Source organism: Diorhabda carinulata, chromosome 7 (assembly GCF_026250575.1).
Source record: "Diorhabda carinulata isolate Delta chromosome 7, icDioCari1.1, whole genome shotgun sequence".
Classification (NCBI taxonomy): Eukaryota; Metazoa; Arthropoda; class Insecta; order Coleoptera; family Chrysomelidae; genus Diorhabda; species Diorhabda carinulata.
The window spans coordinates 12,563,649-12,579,851 of record NC_079466.1 but is presented as its reverse complement, the minus strand read 5'-3'; the positions used below and the strand labels follow the sequence as shown (position 1 = coordinate 12,579,851).

Here is a 16,203-nt window from a genome sequence, read left to right as displayed (position 1 = left end):
ATATTCGTGGAGTAAAATATATATTATAAGTAAAGACATACTGTATATTATAGAAAAGCTGTATAAAATATATTATTTACATAATTAAATAATTTATGAATGATTATTTAGTTACGTTTAAATTTTACGATTAACCAGCCTGTTTCCAAATGTCATTTGTCATATGTAATCTACCAAGACAAGTTACATTATGGTATAATGTTTTGGAAAAGTAAAACATTAAATTATTATAATAAAAAATATTTAATAGTTTCATTATGTACATTATAATCACGATTGTGGAAATATTTTTAATTGGTACATTAATTACGTTAAAAATAAGTTAATTTTGTGTTTAATTAACATTGTTTTAGGTGTCGTTACGTCGAATGTAAACAATGAAAAAAATTCCGAATTATCACTTTCAAACGAAGAATTACAATCTAATGTTTCATTAGCAGTGAACGAAACCGTATCAAATACGACGATAAATGTGAATAAAACCCAACGATTAGTGCAATGTTTACCGGGAATGGGGGATTTGCATGTACAGTTAACCAACGATACCGAACTTATCAAGTTATTGCAACCGGATCCGAAAATAACGGAGAGAGACGAACCAGGATTATGTGTAGTGGTGTTGTTTTATTCTAAACATTGTCCGTTTTCCACAATGGCCGCGCCACATTTCAACGCTCTACCCAGAGCGTTCCCTGATGTGAAAATGGTAGCCATAAACGCGATGATGTATCATTTATTCAATACCCAAAACGGCATCGTCGGGGTCCCGTCTCTGCTTCTATTCCACAATGGGAGATCTATTGGAAAATTCAACGGATCCGAATATACTTTGGAGAAATTTTCTCAGTTTATTCACAAGCATACGGGTATATCTGCAGAGGAAAGCGTCGCCGTTACTTCGGCGGATTTTTCGGGGCCAGTGACTAACGTCTCTTCCAAGGACTATGATTTGTTTTTAATTTTATCCTGGTTGTTCATAATTTTTTGTGCGGGGTATTATTTCACGAAATCGAAGTGGTATAAGTGGATCATTGAGGCTGTGCAAAGTAATTGGAGGGAATCTGAGGTGCACGCGCAACACGAACATTTGGAATAACAAAATTTTGACTCTAAAAAAAACGTAAGTTTTGAGTTTATAGAAATTTGTTTAATTTATTCGAGAATAAACGTTTTTTTTTCATTATTTATATTATTTAAATTGTCAAAATAAAGGATTCATAATTTAAACGCGTTTTTTTTTTCAAAAAATACGTATACATTTTTTTAAAATAAAAGTAATACAACTATTTAAATTTCGTGCTGTATGACAATTTTGCGACTATTTAAAGACATATGTCAAATTGAAAGTTGAAATTTTATTGAAGATTGATAGTAACAAAGCTAATTTATTCTTCTTTTTTATGTACTTTTGCCTTTACCTATATGTTTATGCAATTATCCTAGAGTGAGTTTCAATAATTTATAAAAATATTTTTTAAACAAAATGATTTGTTCCAATATTTCACTTAATAATGCTAAATTTGTACATTTATCACTTGTTCTGAGGTTAGCCACTAAATAAAATTCATATTTTGCGCGTATTTTACGACATACGTTAAATTATAAGTTGAAGTTTATACACTAGATTGCGTTAATTTGGTCAGAACATCAAGCTATATCAATATAGAGGATTGGTAGTCACAAAACTAGGTAATTTATTTTTCTTTCTTATGTAATTTGGCCTTTACCTACATAACTATGCAAATATTCAGAGTTTTTTCAACTATTTCTAAAGAATTTACATAAATATTTTTGAAACAAAATGATTTTTTCCAATATTTAATCTAATAATGGCAAATTTATAAATTTGTGACTAGTTTTGATGTTATACCACACAATAAGATTAAAATTTCGCGAGTATTATACGACATACGTCAAAGTAAAAGTTGAAGTTTATCCACTAGAGATATAAATAATAAAATTTATTTTTTTCAACTTTTTACTTAGAGATTCTTATATGTTTTTCGTAATGATTTCGATCTTTATTAAAATATAACTTGACTTTCAATTAAATTATATTAATGAATAGATTTCGTGGCAACAGCGCTCTTCACTCATACTTACACCAAATATGATTTCAACCTATAAAAATTGTTATAATAAAGAATAATTGCTATAATTATCAAATTTTTCAAAATTTCTTACTTCACCTATTATAGGTATTATATTATATAATTCTAATATAAACTTCATAAAACTTTACAAAAAAAATTAGATTACAACATTAAATACACTATTGCATTCGAGGTTATCTAATTAAAAGGTTAGATTAGTGGTTTTAATTTTAACATTCGTTATTTTTAGAACAAATTTCTATTAAAATTCACTCGTGTAGAATTAATATCGTGGAAATTGATTAATTACTTGAAGAAAATTATTTTAAAACACCCCTATATCTAAAAATATACTCCGCTCCCTTCTCCTCAATACTTAGCGGGAGTAAACACTCAACTTTTAACTACTAGAAAATCAAAGTAGTCCTAAGATTATATACTCGGTAGTCCGTCATCGATGTTCTAAGGTAGCGCAAGTTACTCGTGAGAGCTGCGCACGCGCTCTAGACCAACTTGCACATGTTCCTTATTTGAATTACTTCAACTAATTTTGTTTAGTGACTTTATGGCTACGTCCGAGTGAAGAGGGTTTAGATAAGTGACGAATTTTATAAATTCCTCGATCTTGTTCATTCAATTTAACAGTAAGTTTTATCGACAAGTTTTTATCGTTATATTTACCGCCATTTTGTGCTTCTGTTTACGTTTATACTTATTTTTATATTTTGAAATGGTAATTAGTTTGTTTTTTTCTACTATATCGTTTATAAAACGTAATTAGAAATATTTTTTAATAGTTTTTATTGTTTATTTATGGTTTGAATGATAGGGATTGAACGCATTTAATTCCATTTAATTTATACATGTTTTAAGGTTAGGGTTGATTATAAAATTTCATCACGTATACAGTGGAAAGTAGTACTAAAAATTCATATTTTTCGATATTATAATTATTGTTTATGGTGATAGATATTTATATAAATGAATGCGCAAGTTGAAAATTACTTCGTAATAAATAAATAAACGAAGTCATTTTCTAAGGATTTTTGGGTGTCAAGTTTCTACTATTACTAATAAGTTTCCAGGGTCGAATTTAATACTAAGTCGAAATAATTGCTTTAAATTATTTCTTAGAATAATTTTTCTACGTACAAGTTTTTTATATCACAATGGCGTCAATTAAATTTTATCTTTGTATGAGACAAACTTGGACGTATATTTATAGCGTGTATGTGTGTGTCTGGTTTGCAAACTAACGCGAAAAGGCCGTTAACTTTCTTATAAATGGAATTATTTATAATTTCGAGAGGTTCCAAGAAAAGAAAGATGACCTCACATCATTTTTATGTCACGTATAATAGCTCATTGTTGTCTTCTAAGTTTTTTTTTATTTCCGTTAGATTCACGGAGCCAGTTATTATTTATTTATAATAAACAATGAAGCATTCAAGTTTTAATATGATTTTGATATCGAAAGCGAAAGAAATTTGATATGATATTTAGTTAAAAAGTGGTATCGGAAATACGAATAGATATGGCAACATCGCGTACTTTCGTATATTCACAAATTTAATATTAATTTCCATTTATAAATTGTTTGCTAATTAAAATAATTGAAATTGTTATATTAAATTTCGATTCAATCATTTTGTTCTAACGGCAATAATAAAAATATTCACGTGACTAAAAAAAATTATAACTATGATGAATGAATCAGTCTTCTGCGTGATTTATGGTTAATTTTGTTTAGATAAGTTTTTTTGAAGGTTGTATTGACATGGAATTGAAAAAAATAGTTAAAAACTGTACGGGGTGTCCCCCGACAAGTTAGAACAATCTGTATATATGGCAAAATAGTTATAGTAAAATTATGAAAATTTCTACGTTTGGGCTTTTCGGATACGATCTTTTCAACTAAAATATTTTCAAAGATGACCGACTTCCGGTAGAACCGGAACTTCATAAATATCAGATAGTTTTAACTCGTCGTGGAACACACTGTATATTTGAAATCAATAATCAAAATCAGTTGTGAAAAATAGCCGCGCTGTTGCCAGATTTTCTTGTTAAGATAGAATTTCTCACTTTTTTTAAAAAACTAATTGAACATTAGTTAATAATTCGGTGGCGTAAATTTCAAGATGATGTAAATTTTAGTATTTAATTTTTTGAATAACCCTTGTAAATAAATTTTTTGTTTGATAATTTTTATTGTAGAAAAATGTTTCTTTTGAGCAATTACTTTTATATAGAATGTGTAGAAGAAAGTTTTGTTCTACTTCCGGTATTACAGGAAACAGATCAATTGGGCGTATCCGAAAATCACGTATATCGAAAATTTATAAAATTTCAATAAAAAAATAATTTGGAAATTGTATTAATTCATTAAACGAAATATATTTCAACATTTTATAATAATTAGGAACTATTAGACATGCGTACTTATATAGAATAAGGATAAGGTACGTAAAAAAGAAGAATGACCAAACCTATTTAACTATGTGAAAATAATTAATCACTTGAATTTTAGTGTTTTATACTGAAAAATATCAAAATTCTACTTGGAATGCGTCAAATTATGAAAAAGCCGTCTCTGTGTATATAAAACAAAATATTTCCTAGTAATTTATAGCAACGTTTGCAAAATTCGTATATTTGGACTTTGTATCTGCATTTGTTATAAATTCCATTTTAATTTGAGTTAAAAGTAAACAAAAAATAATAAAGCAATCTTTTTAATATTGGGTTTCCTAACTTTGAAGGACTTTGGACTTTTAAAATGACTCATTCTAATGATATGTGTCAATTAGTATTCCTTTGTGAAAATTTACACGTTTATTTAATATATCTTATGACTGAAAATTAGGTTTTAAAAAATGTAAAAATATCGACGTTGCCACCTATTTCGATCTAATTATCAATCAGAGACATTAAATCGAGACGATTTGTCAAAAAATTACTTAGAATACAATAAATTTCAAGGATTAAATAGAATTTATTGAGTTCGTGTAAATTCGGAAATCATATGTGATACATCGTTTATGATCGTTTAACGACTAGATACACTCCTTAAACGAAATGAAACGATTTCCGGTACACAATGGAGTTGATGGTATAAATACAAGGTTATGTTTTATTATAAAGATTATCAGACGAAAAATGTGAGACAATGAAGGTGACGAGTCTGAGACTTAACAATGGACGATGGCGTTGGTTGAAATTAAAATATTCTAGTTGATTTGAATAAAATGATTTATTTTGAAATTTTTATTCCCGTCTTTACCTTTGGAATAATTAACGTCCATGTTTATCAATTTTTTCGGTATTCGTTAATCTCATTATACAGGGTTATACATTTGACATGAATATTAATAGTTGAATTTCGAATGTTTTTAGTATTACTTATTTTTAAAATGATCGATATCAAACTTTTGATGATTTTTACATTCAATTTGATCAAATCTTAGACACAATATACAGGTTTTAGGCACAATATCTATACAGGGTTATACATCAGAATTTTCAATTTAATGACCCATTAGCTTTTGATATATTTCGATTATATTTTTTGTTTTTCGTAATTCTCAAACATAATATACAGGGTAATACATCAAAATATGTAAGCTAATGATTTATTTTCACATTTAAAGAGATTTTTATGATAAAAATGATATATACCTGAAGCTTTTACTGTTGTTCCGAACAATTTTTATTACGTTCTGTATCGTTTGTAATTTTCGGACATAATATACAGAGTAATACATCAAAATATCCAATAAAATTATAAAATCTTATATTTTTGAGAATTTTGATAATTATAATGATTAATATCAAGCTTTTGGAGTATTTCTACTTTAGTTTTGGCCGTAGTTTTCACTTTTTCCAATTCTCATACATAATATACAGGGTAATACATCGAAATATGTAATATGAAGCTTTATTTTAAAAAGTGAAATTTGAAATATTCTCTTTTTTTTCAAGAATAAACAAACAATTTTCATACTAATTATTTATACAGGGTGGTGAAATATGTTAGGAAGTATTTCATTTCCAATGGCGTACATACAGGGTTAATCATTAATCAATAATTACGTTATTATATGAACTAATAACAAAAATTGTAGAAAATAAAATCTGGAAAATACTCTTATATCTAGAGGGCGGTTAATAATTGCGTTACAAACCATTTCATATTGAGCTATATAGGTTGTTTAAAAAAAATTTACGTCTTAGAATTAATTGTATTGAAAATCATCTCTATACAAGGTTTATCAAAAGAGCGATACTTTTTGACATTGTTTCGTGATTTAAATAACAATATAGTTCAGACAAAGCAATAAATGATTCAACTTTTTAATTAGGGTCACTCGTTTATTGTTCACCAAATTCACTTTCTCAGATAAAACGTCTTATGGTTTTTTTTATAGTAAAATTTCAATTAATGTTAATTATCGACAATTCAAGCGGAATCTTAAACGACTTTGTCTACCAACGACCTTGACGTTCTTTAGTAAAAGAAACCTTGAGTATATTTACCGATAATTTTATACAGATTGTCCCGTAAATTAGGTGGAATAGTATTAGAAATAGAAAATCCCAAAACGTGAAACTTAATGTTCAATATCTCACGCCAAATTACAATTGTCTATATGGCAACGCTGCATTTTTACATGTCATCATCATTAACCGTATCACAAAATGGTTCGAAACCTCAATTTCTCATATGAACGTCTCGTTTTTTATAAGACGTAGCGATCAATTGAAAAAATCGAGAGTGTAGATGGACACATATTAATTGAGATATGACGTGCAAAATATCAAAGGAAATGCGTTTTCTTTGTTCTTGAAATACTATATATCGTAATTGGGAGTTTCACGTGCTTCTTCTTTTTATCAAATTGTTTTTACTAGTTACGGAGTTAACAGTAGATAAGCAACAATTACCGAGGTCGATAAATACGAGGAGCGATTAAAATTTTTGACCTTTTAATGCAGATTTGACCTTAAAAAAGACGGTAGAAGTTACACGGTGCAAGATCCAGCGAAAAAGGTGGATGATTTAACTTTGGGATGTTGTACTTAGCTAGAAACATCGTGGACGCCATAAATATTAATTGCCATAAACTTATTTCAATTACTTATAAGTTTCATCTGAAATTTTACAACAATCGAAGTGCACGGCTACACTGATTTATCTACAGATACGGTTGATATGGCATTCGAAAGAGTAGACAGCTGGCAGTCTTTAACCTTTGGCGCATGCGTACTTTTTCGCCACACCTCGTAAAAGCAACTACGATTCTAAAACTTGTTTGGGTTGTCTAGCTCGAAGGACAATAATTAAAATCATGAAACTTTCAAGGGAAATTCAACAAAGATTATATTGAAAAGTAAAAATGATATTTTTATCGTTTTTTGTATATTATTTATACAAAAAACTAATACTGATCTATAATTATTAATTTTCTCGCTAGAATGACGACGTTTACGATTAAATACAAAACATAATGTTATAATACACATTCATACATTATTTATATAAACTTTCTTTGATTAATGAATAAAGTAAAAGTTCTAATTATCAATTAACATCACTATCAAATATTTAATCAAAAATTCTATGGTTTGCTAGGAGAATATTGACAAATAACGACAATTCACACTCTTGTCAATTAAATTATATCGACAATATTCTATAATCACGTCAAAATACGTTGTTACGAACTCTTCCTCTGATATAAACCGCGAAGCAGGTCCTGTACTAATACGTTTTTCGTAGCTATAGTTTGGATCGTTTGGAATCTATTTCTGACCTGTTTTTTTGTTTGTTTATGGTAAATTCGAGATTTCCAGGGTATCGAACATTCTAGAATGTGATTATAGTTCATATAAAGCTTTGTCTGTAACCTATTTACATTGTTTTAGTGACTGTTTCCATAAAAACTATTTCCTACAAGACTTTTGTTTGTTTACGGCAAATTGGAAATTTCCAAGATATCGAACATTCTAGAATGCGAAGATAGTATATATAAAACTTTGTTTCTGATCAATTTACATTGTTTTTTTGACCACATCGTGTACTTGATGACGTCCTTTATTGAACTGGCTTAATTTTCTTTGCATTTAGGAAACGAATCACAGATCTGATTTCACAATTTTAACTAAATAATCACAATTAAGAACATGTCGGCTGCTTAAGTTGAAGTACCTTCAGCGCATGCTCGAAACTGCAATATTATTCGCTGATAGACAACGCAACATTGTATATACACCTCGTAAGTAGAAATATTGAATTAACTTAATTCACCCTATAATTTGAAACTTATCGATTAGATGATGATTCAATGGTATATATGACTCATAAAACCACACCCTTATTTTGTTTCGGCACGACTTTGTATCAATCGACATTTGAAACAAATGACGATCTTTTTTTTTAGAATTATTTGTTGATCTTCGTCGATTATTATGGTTATAACTAGATAAAAATCTTCGAGATATTTACTGTTTGTAAATAACATTGTAAAGATAAATGTTTGTTTATATTCATATACGTCATAGAGAAAAATTGTATCAATAAAAAAATCTTACGAGAAAGTTGTTCTTTTAACCTTTCAGAATGTTATGGGGGTTTACCTTGAAGTAACTAAGTCGATTATCATTGTGATTACAAAAATACTAAATGTCAAATTTTTAGAACAACGACCATTTCGAGTTTTATAAATTTAAATATAAAAAATTTTCTACATCTTCCATATTACCCTATATAACAACGTTATATATTGTAATAGCAAGATCAAACATTTTTACATAAAGAAAAAAATATATAAAATTGTGTAATCATTTTTGTACCATCCTGTATAAAATAACGATTTCGTGTTATTATTTCTGTACCACCTTGTATAAAATAACGATCTTGGGTAGTAATTTTTGTACCACCCTCTATAAAAACGATCTCGTGTAATAATTTTTGTCCCACCCTGTAAAAATAAAGATCTCTTGTAATAATTTTCTTACCTCCCTGTATAAATTGAATATCTCGTGTAATAATTTTTGTACCACCATGTAAAAATAACGATCTCGTGAAATAATTTTTTTTACCACCCTGTATAAATAACGATCACGTGTAATAATTTGTATACCACCCTGTATGAAAATACGATCTCGTGTAATAATTTCTGTACCACCCTGTATAAAATAACGATCTTACTTTACATTATTATACATAAAAGTAAATAGTAGATCTTTTGTTAGCATAGTGATTCCATGTTTTTGTTGGGTGCGTGGTTGTAACTTGGTGGGAAAGGTATGATAATGTACCATTAACATTTCAAGGTGGAGTCAATGGTATATCCATTGAAATTTAAAATGATATACAGTGAAAAACTGAAGTGAATTCATTTAAAAGAAATTTTAATAGATTCCAGTACAAAGTACCATTTTTAATGAATCTATATAATTTTATATTTTATTCGAGTTTGTTAAAAAATTTTGATAGCTGATTTGATAAAAACAAATCATTAGTGAAAGTTAAATTTTGTTTGTTAATATCGTCCGGTATAGTTGGACCACTTTGTATAATAAAATCTTGTATTTTTTTCATTATCATAGAACTATACAAAATATTCGACTTGATTTACAACGTAGACTTCAAATTTTATAAACGTCAAAATAATGACGTAGATTGTGTATAAATCAAAGTCCACAAATTCATAATTTATTTTATATTCATAACATATTTTTTTATAGGAATTTTTAAAATGTTATAAATTTATTTAACAGTTGTTAAACGTGTATAATCTTATACAATTTACCTAGATTCTGTTATCTCGTTAAAAATAGCAGTACTACAATAAAAAGTAGTCCATAGTCAGTTGGCGAAACGTTAGCAAAAACTGGTATCGCACAACATTGTTTTCCTATCCAGTGGCGTTACCTACTGAATATTTATTCCAAGTATATAATAAATTTTAAGATTAATTTCATTATCATCTTATATTCCACTATCAAAGAGGTTTATCGATTTTGAAAATGTATCCAATTGTGACCGGCTGTTTCTAATATATTTAATTATAAACTATATACCTATAAATAATGATTATTGATTTTTAAGGTACGTTTGTGGTTTTTAAAACGCTCTTCTTACGTCAAATAGTCAAAACACAGCCACCTATTATATTTAATTATGAACGGTTGTTTGAAACTGTTATTAAATGACCCTTTTGATATAACATTAATATTATTATATTTTGAAAGTTGAAAAATACTAATATATAATATTTTTTGGGTTTATTTAAAGATATACGTAATTGATTGGGGTTAGAAAGTTTTTAAAATTTAATTTTTTGCTATATTTCTACAGGCAGAAAGTTTTAGAATAAATGTGTACGGCATTATTTAGAAAAAACAAAAAAAATATGAAATATCAAACGATGAAATAACGAAAATTAGATTTAATAGATGGTTATTATAATGAAAAATTCATATTTTTGAGAGTTTCAATTGGTTTTATAATAAAATTATTTTTATAGTAAACGCGATGCTGCAACAAATTCTGCGTGATATGTACGTAGATCCAGAAATTCTGGCAGAATTAGACGAGGATCAAAAACAAACTTTGTTCTGTAAAATGCGAGAAGAACAAGTAAAAAGATGGAAGGCGTGGAACGATAAACTCGGCGACGAAATAATCAAAGAGAATTCGAAGGAAACAAACAAAAAAAAAGTTAAATTTTTATTGGGAATAGACGACGAACCGTGGGTAAGTTGTATTGTACAGGGTTGCCATATCGTGAAAAATTACGTAGAAATACTACGCTACGATGTACATGGTGTTATGTATTATTAGGTGTGGGTTATGGGCGAACACGAGAACGATAAAAGTATTGAGGATATTTTGAGAGAAGAAGCCGCTGAAAAAGCACGAATTTTAGCTGTAAAAGAGACTGAAAAATTAAGAGAAGAAGTCCGTAAAGAAATGAAGGCGCAATTAATAGAAGATTACGTCGATTTAACGGCTACAATCGAAAAAGATTTACCAAAATTAAGAATAGGTTGGTTATTGAGGTGAGGTAGACGGAACTGTTATTTTCGTAACGGTTATTTTTTGTGTTACAGAAGATGATGTGGATATTTATTGTTCAGTAGAACAGATACAAGCTAAAATACATTCGATACCTAAGAAAAATAATAATAATTACAGTATTAATTATTATTCTTCGATTAATAATAAATTTAACGATGCATCCGAGGTGAAAAATACGCGGAAAGTGGCTCAAAAAGTAGCTCTATGGGAACAGAAACTTCTCAACGATAAAACCACGGAAATTTTTCAAAAAATCCAGATGAAACACCAGCAAGTCGCCAAAGAAGCTGAAGAGGAAGAAAAACGGAAAGAACAAGTCTGGAGGGAACAAGGTGAACAAATTCGATTACTTTGTTTCGTTCGATGAACTTTTCTTGTAAATTTTCAGAAAGGAAAGCGAAAGCTGCCGAGCAACAGATAAGGGAAATAGCCAGGAGAGCTCGGGAGGAACATAAATTGAATTCGTCGTTGAATTTAGACTCTACGTGCGGCGGTACTAATAGTTCTGGGGTACCGCCTAGTAGACAGGCCGTGATAGACTGGTATAAAAACGAGGAAAAAAACAGGCGCGCCGGAATCGATTCGTCGAACAACGTAACGCCTTGGTTTCACGGTAAGTTAGATAATATTTCATATAAAATAATAAAACGCAAAAAAATTGTTACAATGATTGAAATTGTCGTCACTTAATTTTATTTTTGAGGGGTTCCATTGTTTTCAGTCGAATTAGGCCAGGAACTGATCGAAATTGAATTTATCGATAATACTTTCGACTAACACCGGTATATAACATATTTAGAATATTCTAGATTGGAATTTAATCTATTTTTTGTTGAATCTCATATAAAATTGAACGTACTAATGACATAGCCATTATTTTGAAGGGGTTCCATTGTTTTCAGTCGAATTTAGGCCAATGATTTGAATTTTTCTAATAAAATAACGTCGAAAGCTTCCTGGATATTGACAAAGGGACTTATTTCAGGGTTGATAACAAGACGAGAAGCCGAAAAACTTCTTCTAGATCAACTTTGCGGTACCTTCTTAGTACGACTGTCGGAAAGAATTTGGGGTTATGCCGTATCGTATAGGGCGCAAGAAAAATGCAAACATTATTTAGTAAACGCCATACCTAAATACAGCTTCGTAGGAAACAATCAAAAAGAACACGAAACGTTAGGTGAGATTTACATTTAAAACATTTTTCACTATTTAATTGTTATATTTCGTTGTCTGAAGGTGGTAAATTGGTATTCGAAACGTGTTGTATACGAAAATGTTCGTTTTTCTATGGAAATCTAACAGAAACGTTAAAATATAACAAAAATGTATATGGGTACCAAATACATGAGATACATACTTTTTTATCGTATTTTCTTTTATTAGATTATTTTTTTTTTTCGAAAGTTTTACTAAAAAGTCATTTAATAAGCAATTCGTGTAAAAGTAATAGTATGAGTTGAAAACGTAAACTGATGCCATAGAACGGAATGAAAATTTTAATATAACTTCAAAATACTTACAGATTTAACGATGAATTTAGATTAAAATGATTCTTTTTGGCACAATACACACGCACACACCATAATTTCTCACAAAATTCCATAAAAACTGTATTTAATACACAAATAAATAGGAAAAAAACTATACACAAACACAAAATGGCCGTTACTGGCAACTTTATGACGATGGCGTTCCTTTATCCACATAGATACTAGTTGCAAATAAGATTGCCATATTTAAAAAATATGTTCAGAAAATTAATAATTTTTTTTTAAATGAAAATTGATTTTAAATAAAATTTTGACTTATACTAAGAAATTTGGATAATAATTTGAAATAAAAAAATATATTTTCAATTTATATACTGTCGTTAGTTATAACAAATTAAATTTTCCGAAAAAAAATGTTTCTAAATATTTTCTATAAACAGATAAAACCGGCAATGCCGCATAATATTTGAAACAAATGATTTCTAACATTCGTAGACGGTTATTATTTTAAAATTCTTAACGAGTGGGAGAGAGAAAGAGAGAAATCTTCGTACGGGTCGACATCGTTATCTACAGAGTGTCCTCACTCACATCTATACATTTGTATAGATCAAAATTTAATATAATATCGACTTGAATTAGAAAGTTATAATAATTTAATTTAAAAATTTATTTTATATAATCAAAAACTGTCGTTATTAATTATATCAAATTAAATTTTTTGAAACGAAAGTTTCTGACTAATTTTTACATACGAATGAAACGAAATGTTAGTGAGAAGTTGAGCGGGTGAGAGAGGGGGGGGGGGTGAAGGAGGCAGGTTGAGGAGGAGGAGCGAGAGGGGAAAGGGGAGGGAGGTAAATATCTTTGGTCTCGTTGTATACAGCATGTCCACTTGATTTATACTGTTCTAAATATTGAAATTTAATATTTTGGTTAGGTAACTCTTTGATTTAATTTCAACAAAAAATTGATTCAAACAAGAAGTTTGAAGAGACAAAAACTTTTATTTGCTTTAAAATTTTCCGAAATAATCAGCATCGTTTTTTAGATCTACTCGAGTGTTTTTTGACGTTTCTGTGTGTTTTTTCCTTTTTATTTTTCTTACTTTTCTTCTGCATACTGCAAGCTTCGTTGTAATATTTTTGTTTTTCGTGTTTGGGCATTCTGCACCAACATTTAGCGCCCTCTATGGCTATTTTCGTTATCGACCATTCGCAATGGCGTTTTCTGAGGAAGAAATAAATAAAAAAAATCCCTCAAGTAACGTAGAAGTTAATTATATTCACCTGACGTCCCTAAGGAAATTCAAAAAAGGGTTTCTCGTTTTCGGCCCCGGTCTAATACATCTTTTTCCGCTTTGTTTTTCGTTTGAATTTTTTGTTTTCTCTCTTTTATTGGACGTACGTTTTTTACCCCCTCGTTTACTCTCTTTTTCTTCTTTGGAACAATAATCTGACGGTTTCACTCGATCCGGACATCCTTTTTTTCTCCTCGACGAACCCATTTTATCGGAAGACATTAAAGTTCCAGTAGAACTAACAATTTTTTAAATTTCACAATTTTTCAAATGAAAATAAACATTAATTTATCTTTATCACATCCCATTTAAAATTCGACATTTATAATTTTTTCAATTTGACGTTGACATTATCGAAAACGTCTACAAAAATGATTAATAATCGAAAAAAATTATCGATATTCAATTACATATTGAAATTTGATCGTTTTGTGAACCAGCCTCAACGTTAATATTAAACACTGTGGCTGACAAGATATATGATGAAAGGCCGTTTCATATTTCTTTGAATAACTGGGAGATAGAAACGAACCTGTGCTATAATCACTGCTATTCTTTTATTAGTAGACTAGAATGAATATCATTCTTTTTTTTTTGTTATTCTTATTAGTATTCTTATGAATAATCGAAAAAAAAACTCGATATTTCACCATAAAAATTTAATCGAGTTGTGAATCAGCCTTAACGTTAATAAAAACCCCTTTGCCAAGCAACTTTCATAGTAGAAGGCCACGTTGTTAAAACATATTTCATAGAATAACAGATGATAATAAACCTGTGCTAAAATCACTATTATTTCATTATAAAGCTAGTTCTGTGGTTTCATATACCTCTGTACATTCTAACGGTATAATTAGTTTTATAACTACACTAGTGTACACAGAAATCACAGCATTGGTAACACTGTTTACAACGTTGGAAGTCAAAATTAAGTGATCACCTCTATGATTCGTTCTTGTCTATGTTTAAACGTAGCTTTTCATTACAATTTTGTTCTAAGGACGCGAAACACAGAATATAATATCAATGTTTGCCACATATACTCATTTTTAGATATAATTTTGAATTGTGCGATGGAATTGGCAAATACTAGATTTTTTTTTGTAATTTTAGATGATATCATCGCGTTTCATCGGACGTATCCGTTAACTGGTGGGGAAACCCTTCAATACCCATGCCCTAGAATATCTACAGGGGCTATCGAAGAAGTATTAAATTAAAAATTTTATTTTTCGTTATGACGGAATTTGGAATTCTGTGATTGTGACTGGTATTTTAAAAAATTATTTTTTAAGTAATTTTCTCTGTTTTAATATAAAACGTACTACGTGAGATATTTGAGTTTCCGTGGCGTCTATAGCTGGAGAATCATGTCAATTGTATGAAAATCATACTTATTATTATTTAACGTGAATTGAAAAAAGTGATAATTATACAAATTTTGTAAAAACGATACAATAAAAACAAATTTTTTGATTTGTTGTTTTTTTTTCTCATTTATTTAACTTATTTGAACTTTTCCTACCTCCCTGTATCGAAAACAATGAATAATTATTTGCATCTATCTTATAATAACTCCAAAATCATCATAAAAACTTGTAGTACTTCCCCTGTAAACTATTGACTTTCCTCTAGATTAGATATTAACACAATATGGATCGTTATTTCGTCAACAGATGGCGTAAAAATTACATTTTGGTAGGTAGCTTTCTGTGAAATAAACATCCTGTTTTTGTTACTTCGACATCAGATGGCGTATAAATAACAGATTGATCGCTAGTTTTCTGTACGATATACGTCCTGCTTTGGTTACTTTGCCATCAGATGGCGTAAAAATAACAGATTGGTCTTTAGTTTTCTGTACAATTTATATAATATTTGTATTATACATCGGCAACAGATGGCGTAAAAATATCAGATCATTCCGTAGTTTTCTGTACGATATACGTTCTGCTTTGGTTACTTCGCCATTAGATGGCGGGAAAATAGCAAATTGAACACTAGTTTTCTGTATAATATTAGTTTCTTTTACACATCTCCAACAGATGGTATAATAATAACAGTTCAGTCGATGGTTTTCTGTACGGTATAGATTTAGTTTGTGTGTTACTTCACCAACAGATGCTTATAAATAGTAGATTGCTGAATAGTTTGGTGTACTATTCACTTAGTTGGTATGAGTCTTGGTATTGGTATTTCGCCGGTAGATGGCATTTTGTTTGAAAATATAAA

The 16,203-nt window shown here is 29.1% G+C and overlaps 3 protein-coding genes across 5 annotated transcripts; 2 read left to right on the top strand and 1 right to left on the bottom strand.

Moving 5' to 3' along the window:
• Positions 1–155: 155 nt before the first annotated feature.
• On the top strand, positions 156–1,227 carry LOC130896102 (thioredoxin domain-containing protein 15). Its single transcript, XM_057803892.1, has 2 exons — positions 156–297; positions 354–1,227. The coding sequence occupies exons 1-2, from the start codon at positions 258–260 to the stop codon at positions 1,094–1,096; spliced, it is 783 nt and encodes a 260-aa protein (XP_057659875.1). The 5' UTR covers positions 156–257; the 3' UTR covers positions 1,097–1,227.
• Positions 1,228–2,515: 1,288 nt separating this feature from the next.
• LOC130896098 (SH2 domain-containing protein 4A-like) lies at positions 2,516–15,459 on the top strand. Of its 3 annotated transcripts, XM_057803885.1 has the most exons (8): positions 2,516–2,737; positions 8,221–8,368; positions 10,625–10,854; positions 10,942–11,146; positions 11,211–11,510; positions 11,567–11,791; positions 12,164–12,358; positions 15,085–15,459. In XM_057803885.1, exons 2-8 carry the CDS (start codon positions 8,311–8,313, stop codon positions 15,189–15,191), a joined length of 1,320 nt encoding a protein of 439 aa, XP_057659868.1. In that variant the 5' UTR covers positions 2,516–2,737; positions 8,221–8,310; the 3' UTR covers positions 15,192–15,459. The 3 variants fall into 3 exon arrangements, with proteins under 3 accessions (XP_057659868.1, XP_057659869.1, XP_057659870.1); XM_057803886.1 differs by lacking the exon at positions 8,221–8,368 and having other exon boundaries at positions 2,521–2,737; XM_057803887.1 differs by lacking the exons at positions 2,516–2,737; positions 8,221–8,368 and adding an exon at positions 9,348–9,399.
• LOC130896103 (protamine-like) lies at positions 13,659–14,326 on the bottom strand. The gene is made up of 2 exons (XM_057803893.1): positions 13,961–14,326; positions 13,659–13,901 (listed from the first exon to the last, which is right to left on the bottom strand). Exons 1-2 carry the CDS (start codon positions 14,191–14,193, stop codon positions 13,706–13,708), a joined length of 429 nt encoding a protein of 142 aa, XP_057659876.1. The 5' UTR covers positions 14,194–14,326; the 3' UTR covers positions 13,659–13,705.
• Positions 15,460–16,203: the final 744 nt, after the last annotated feature.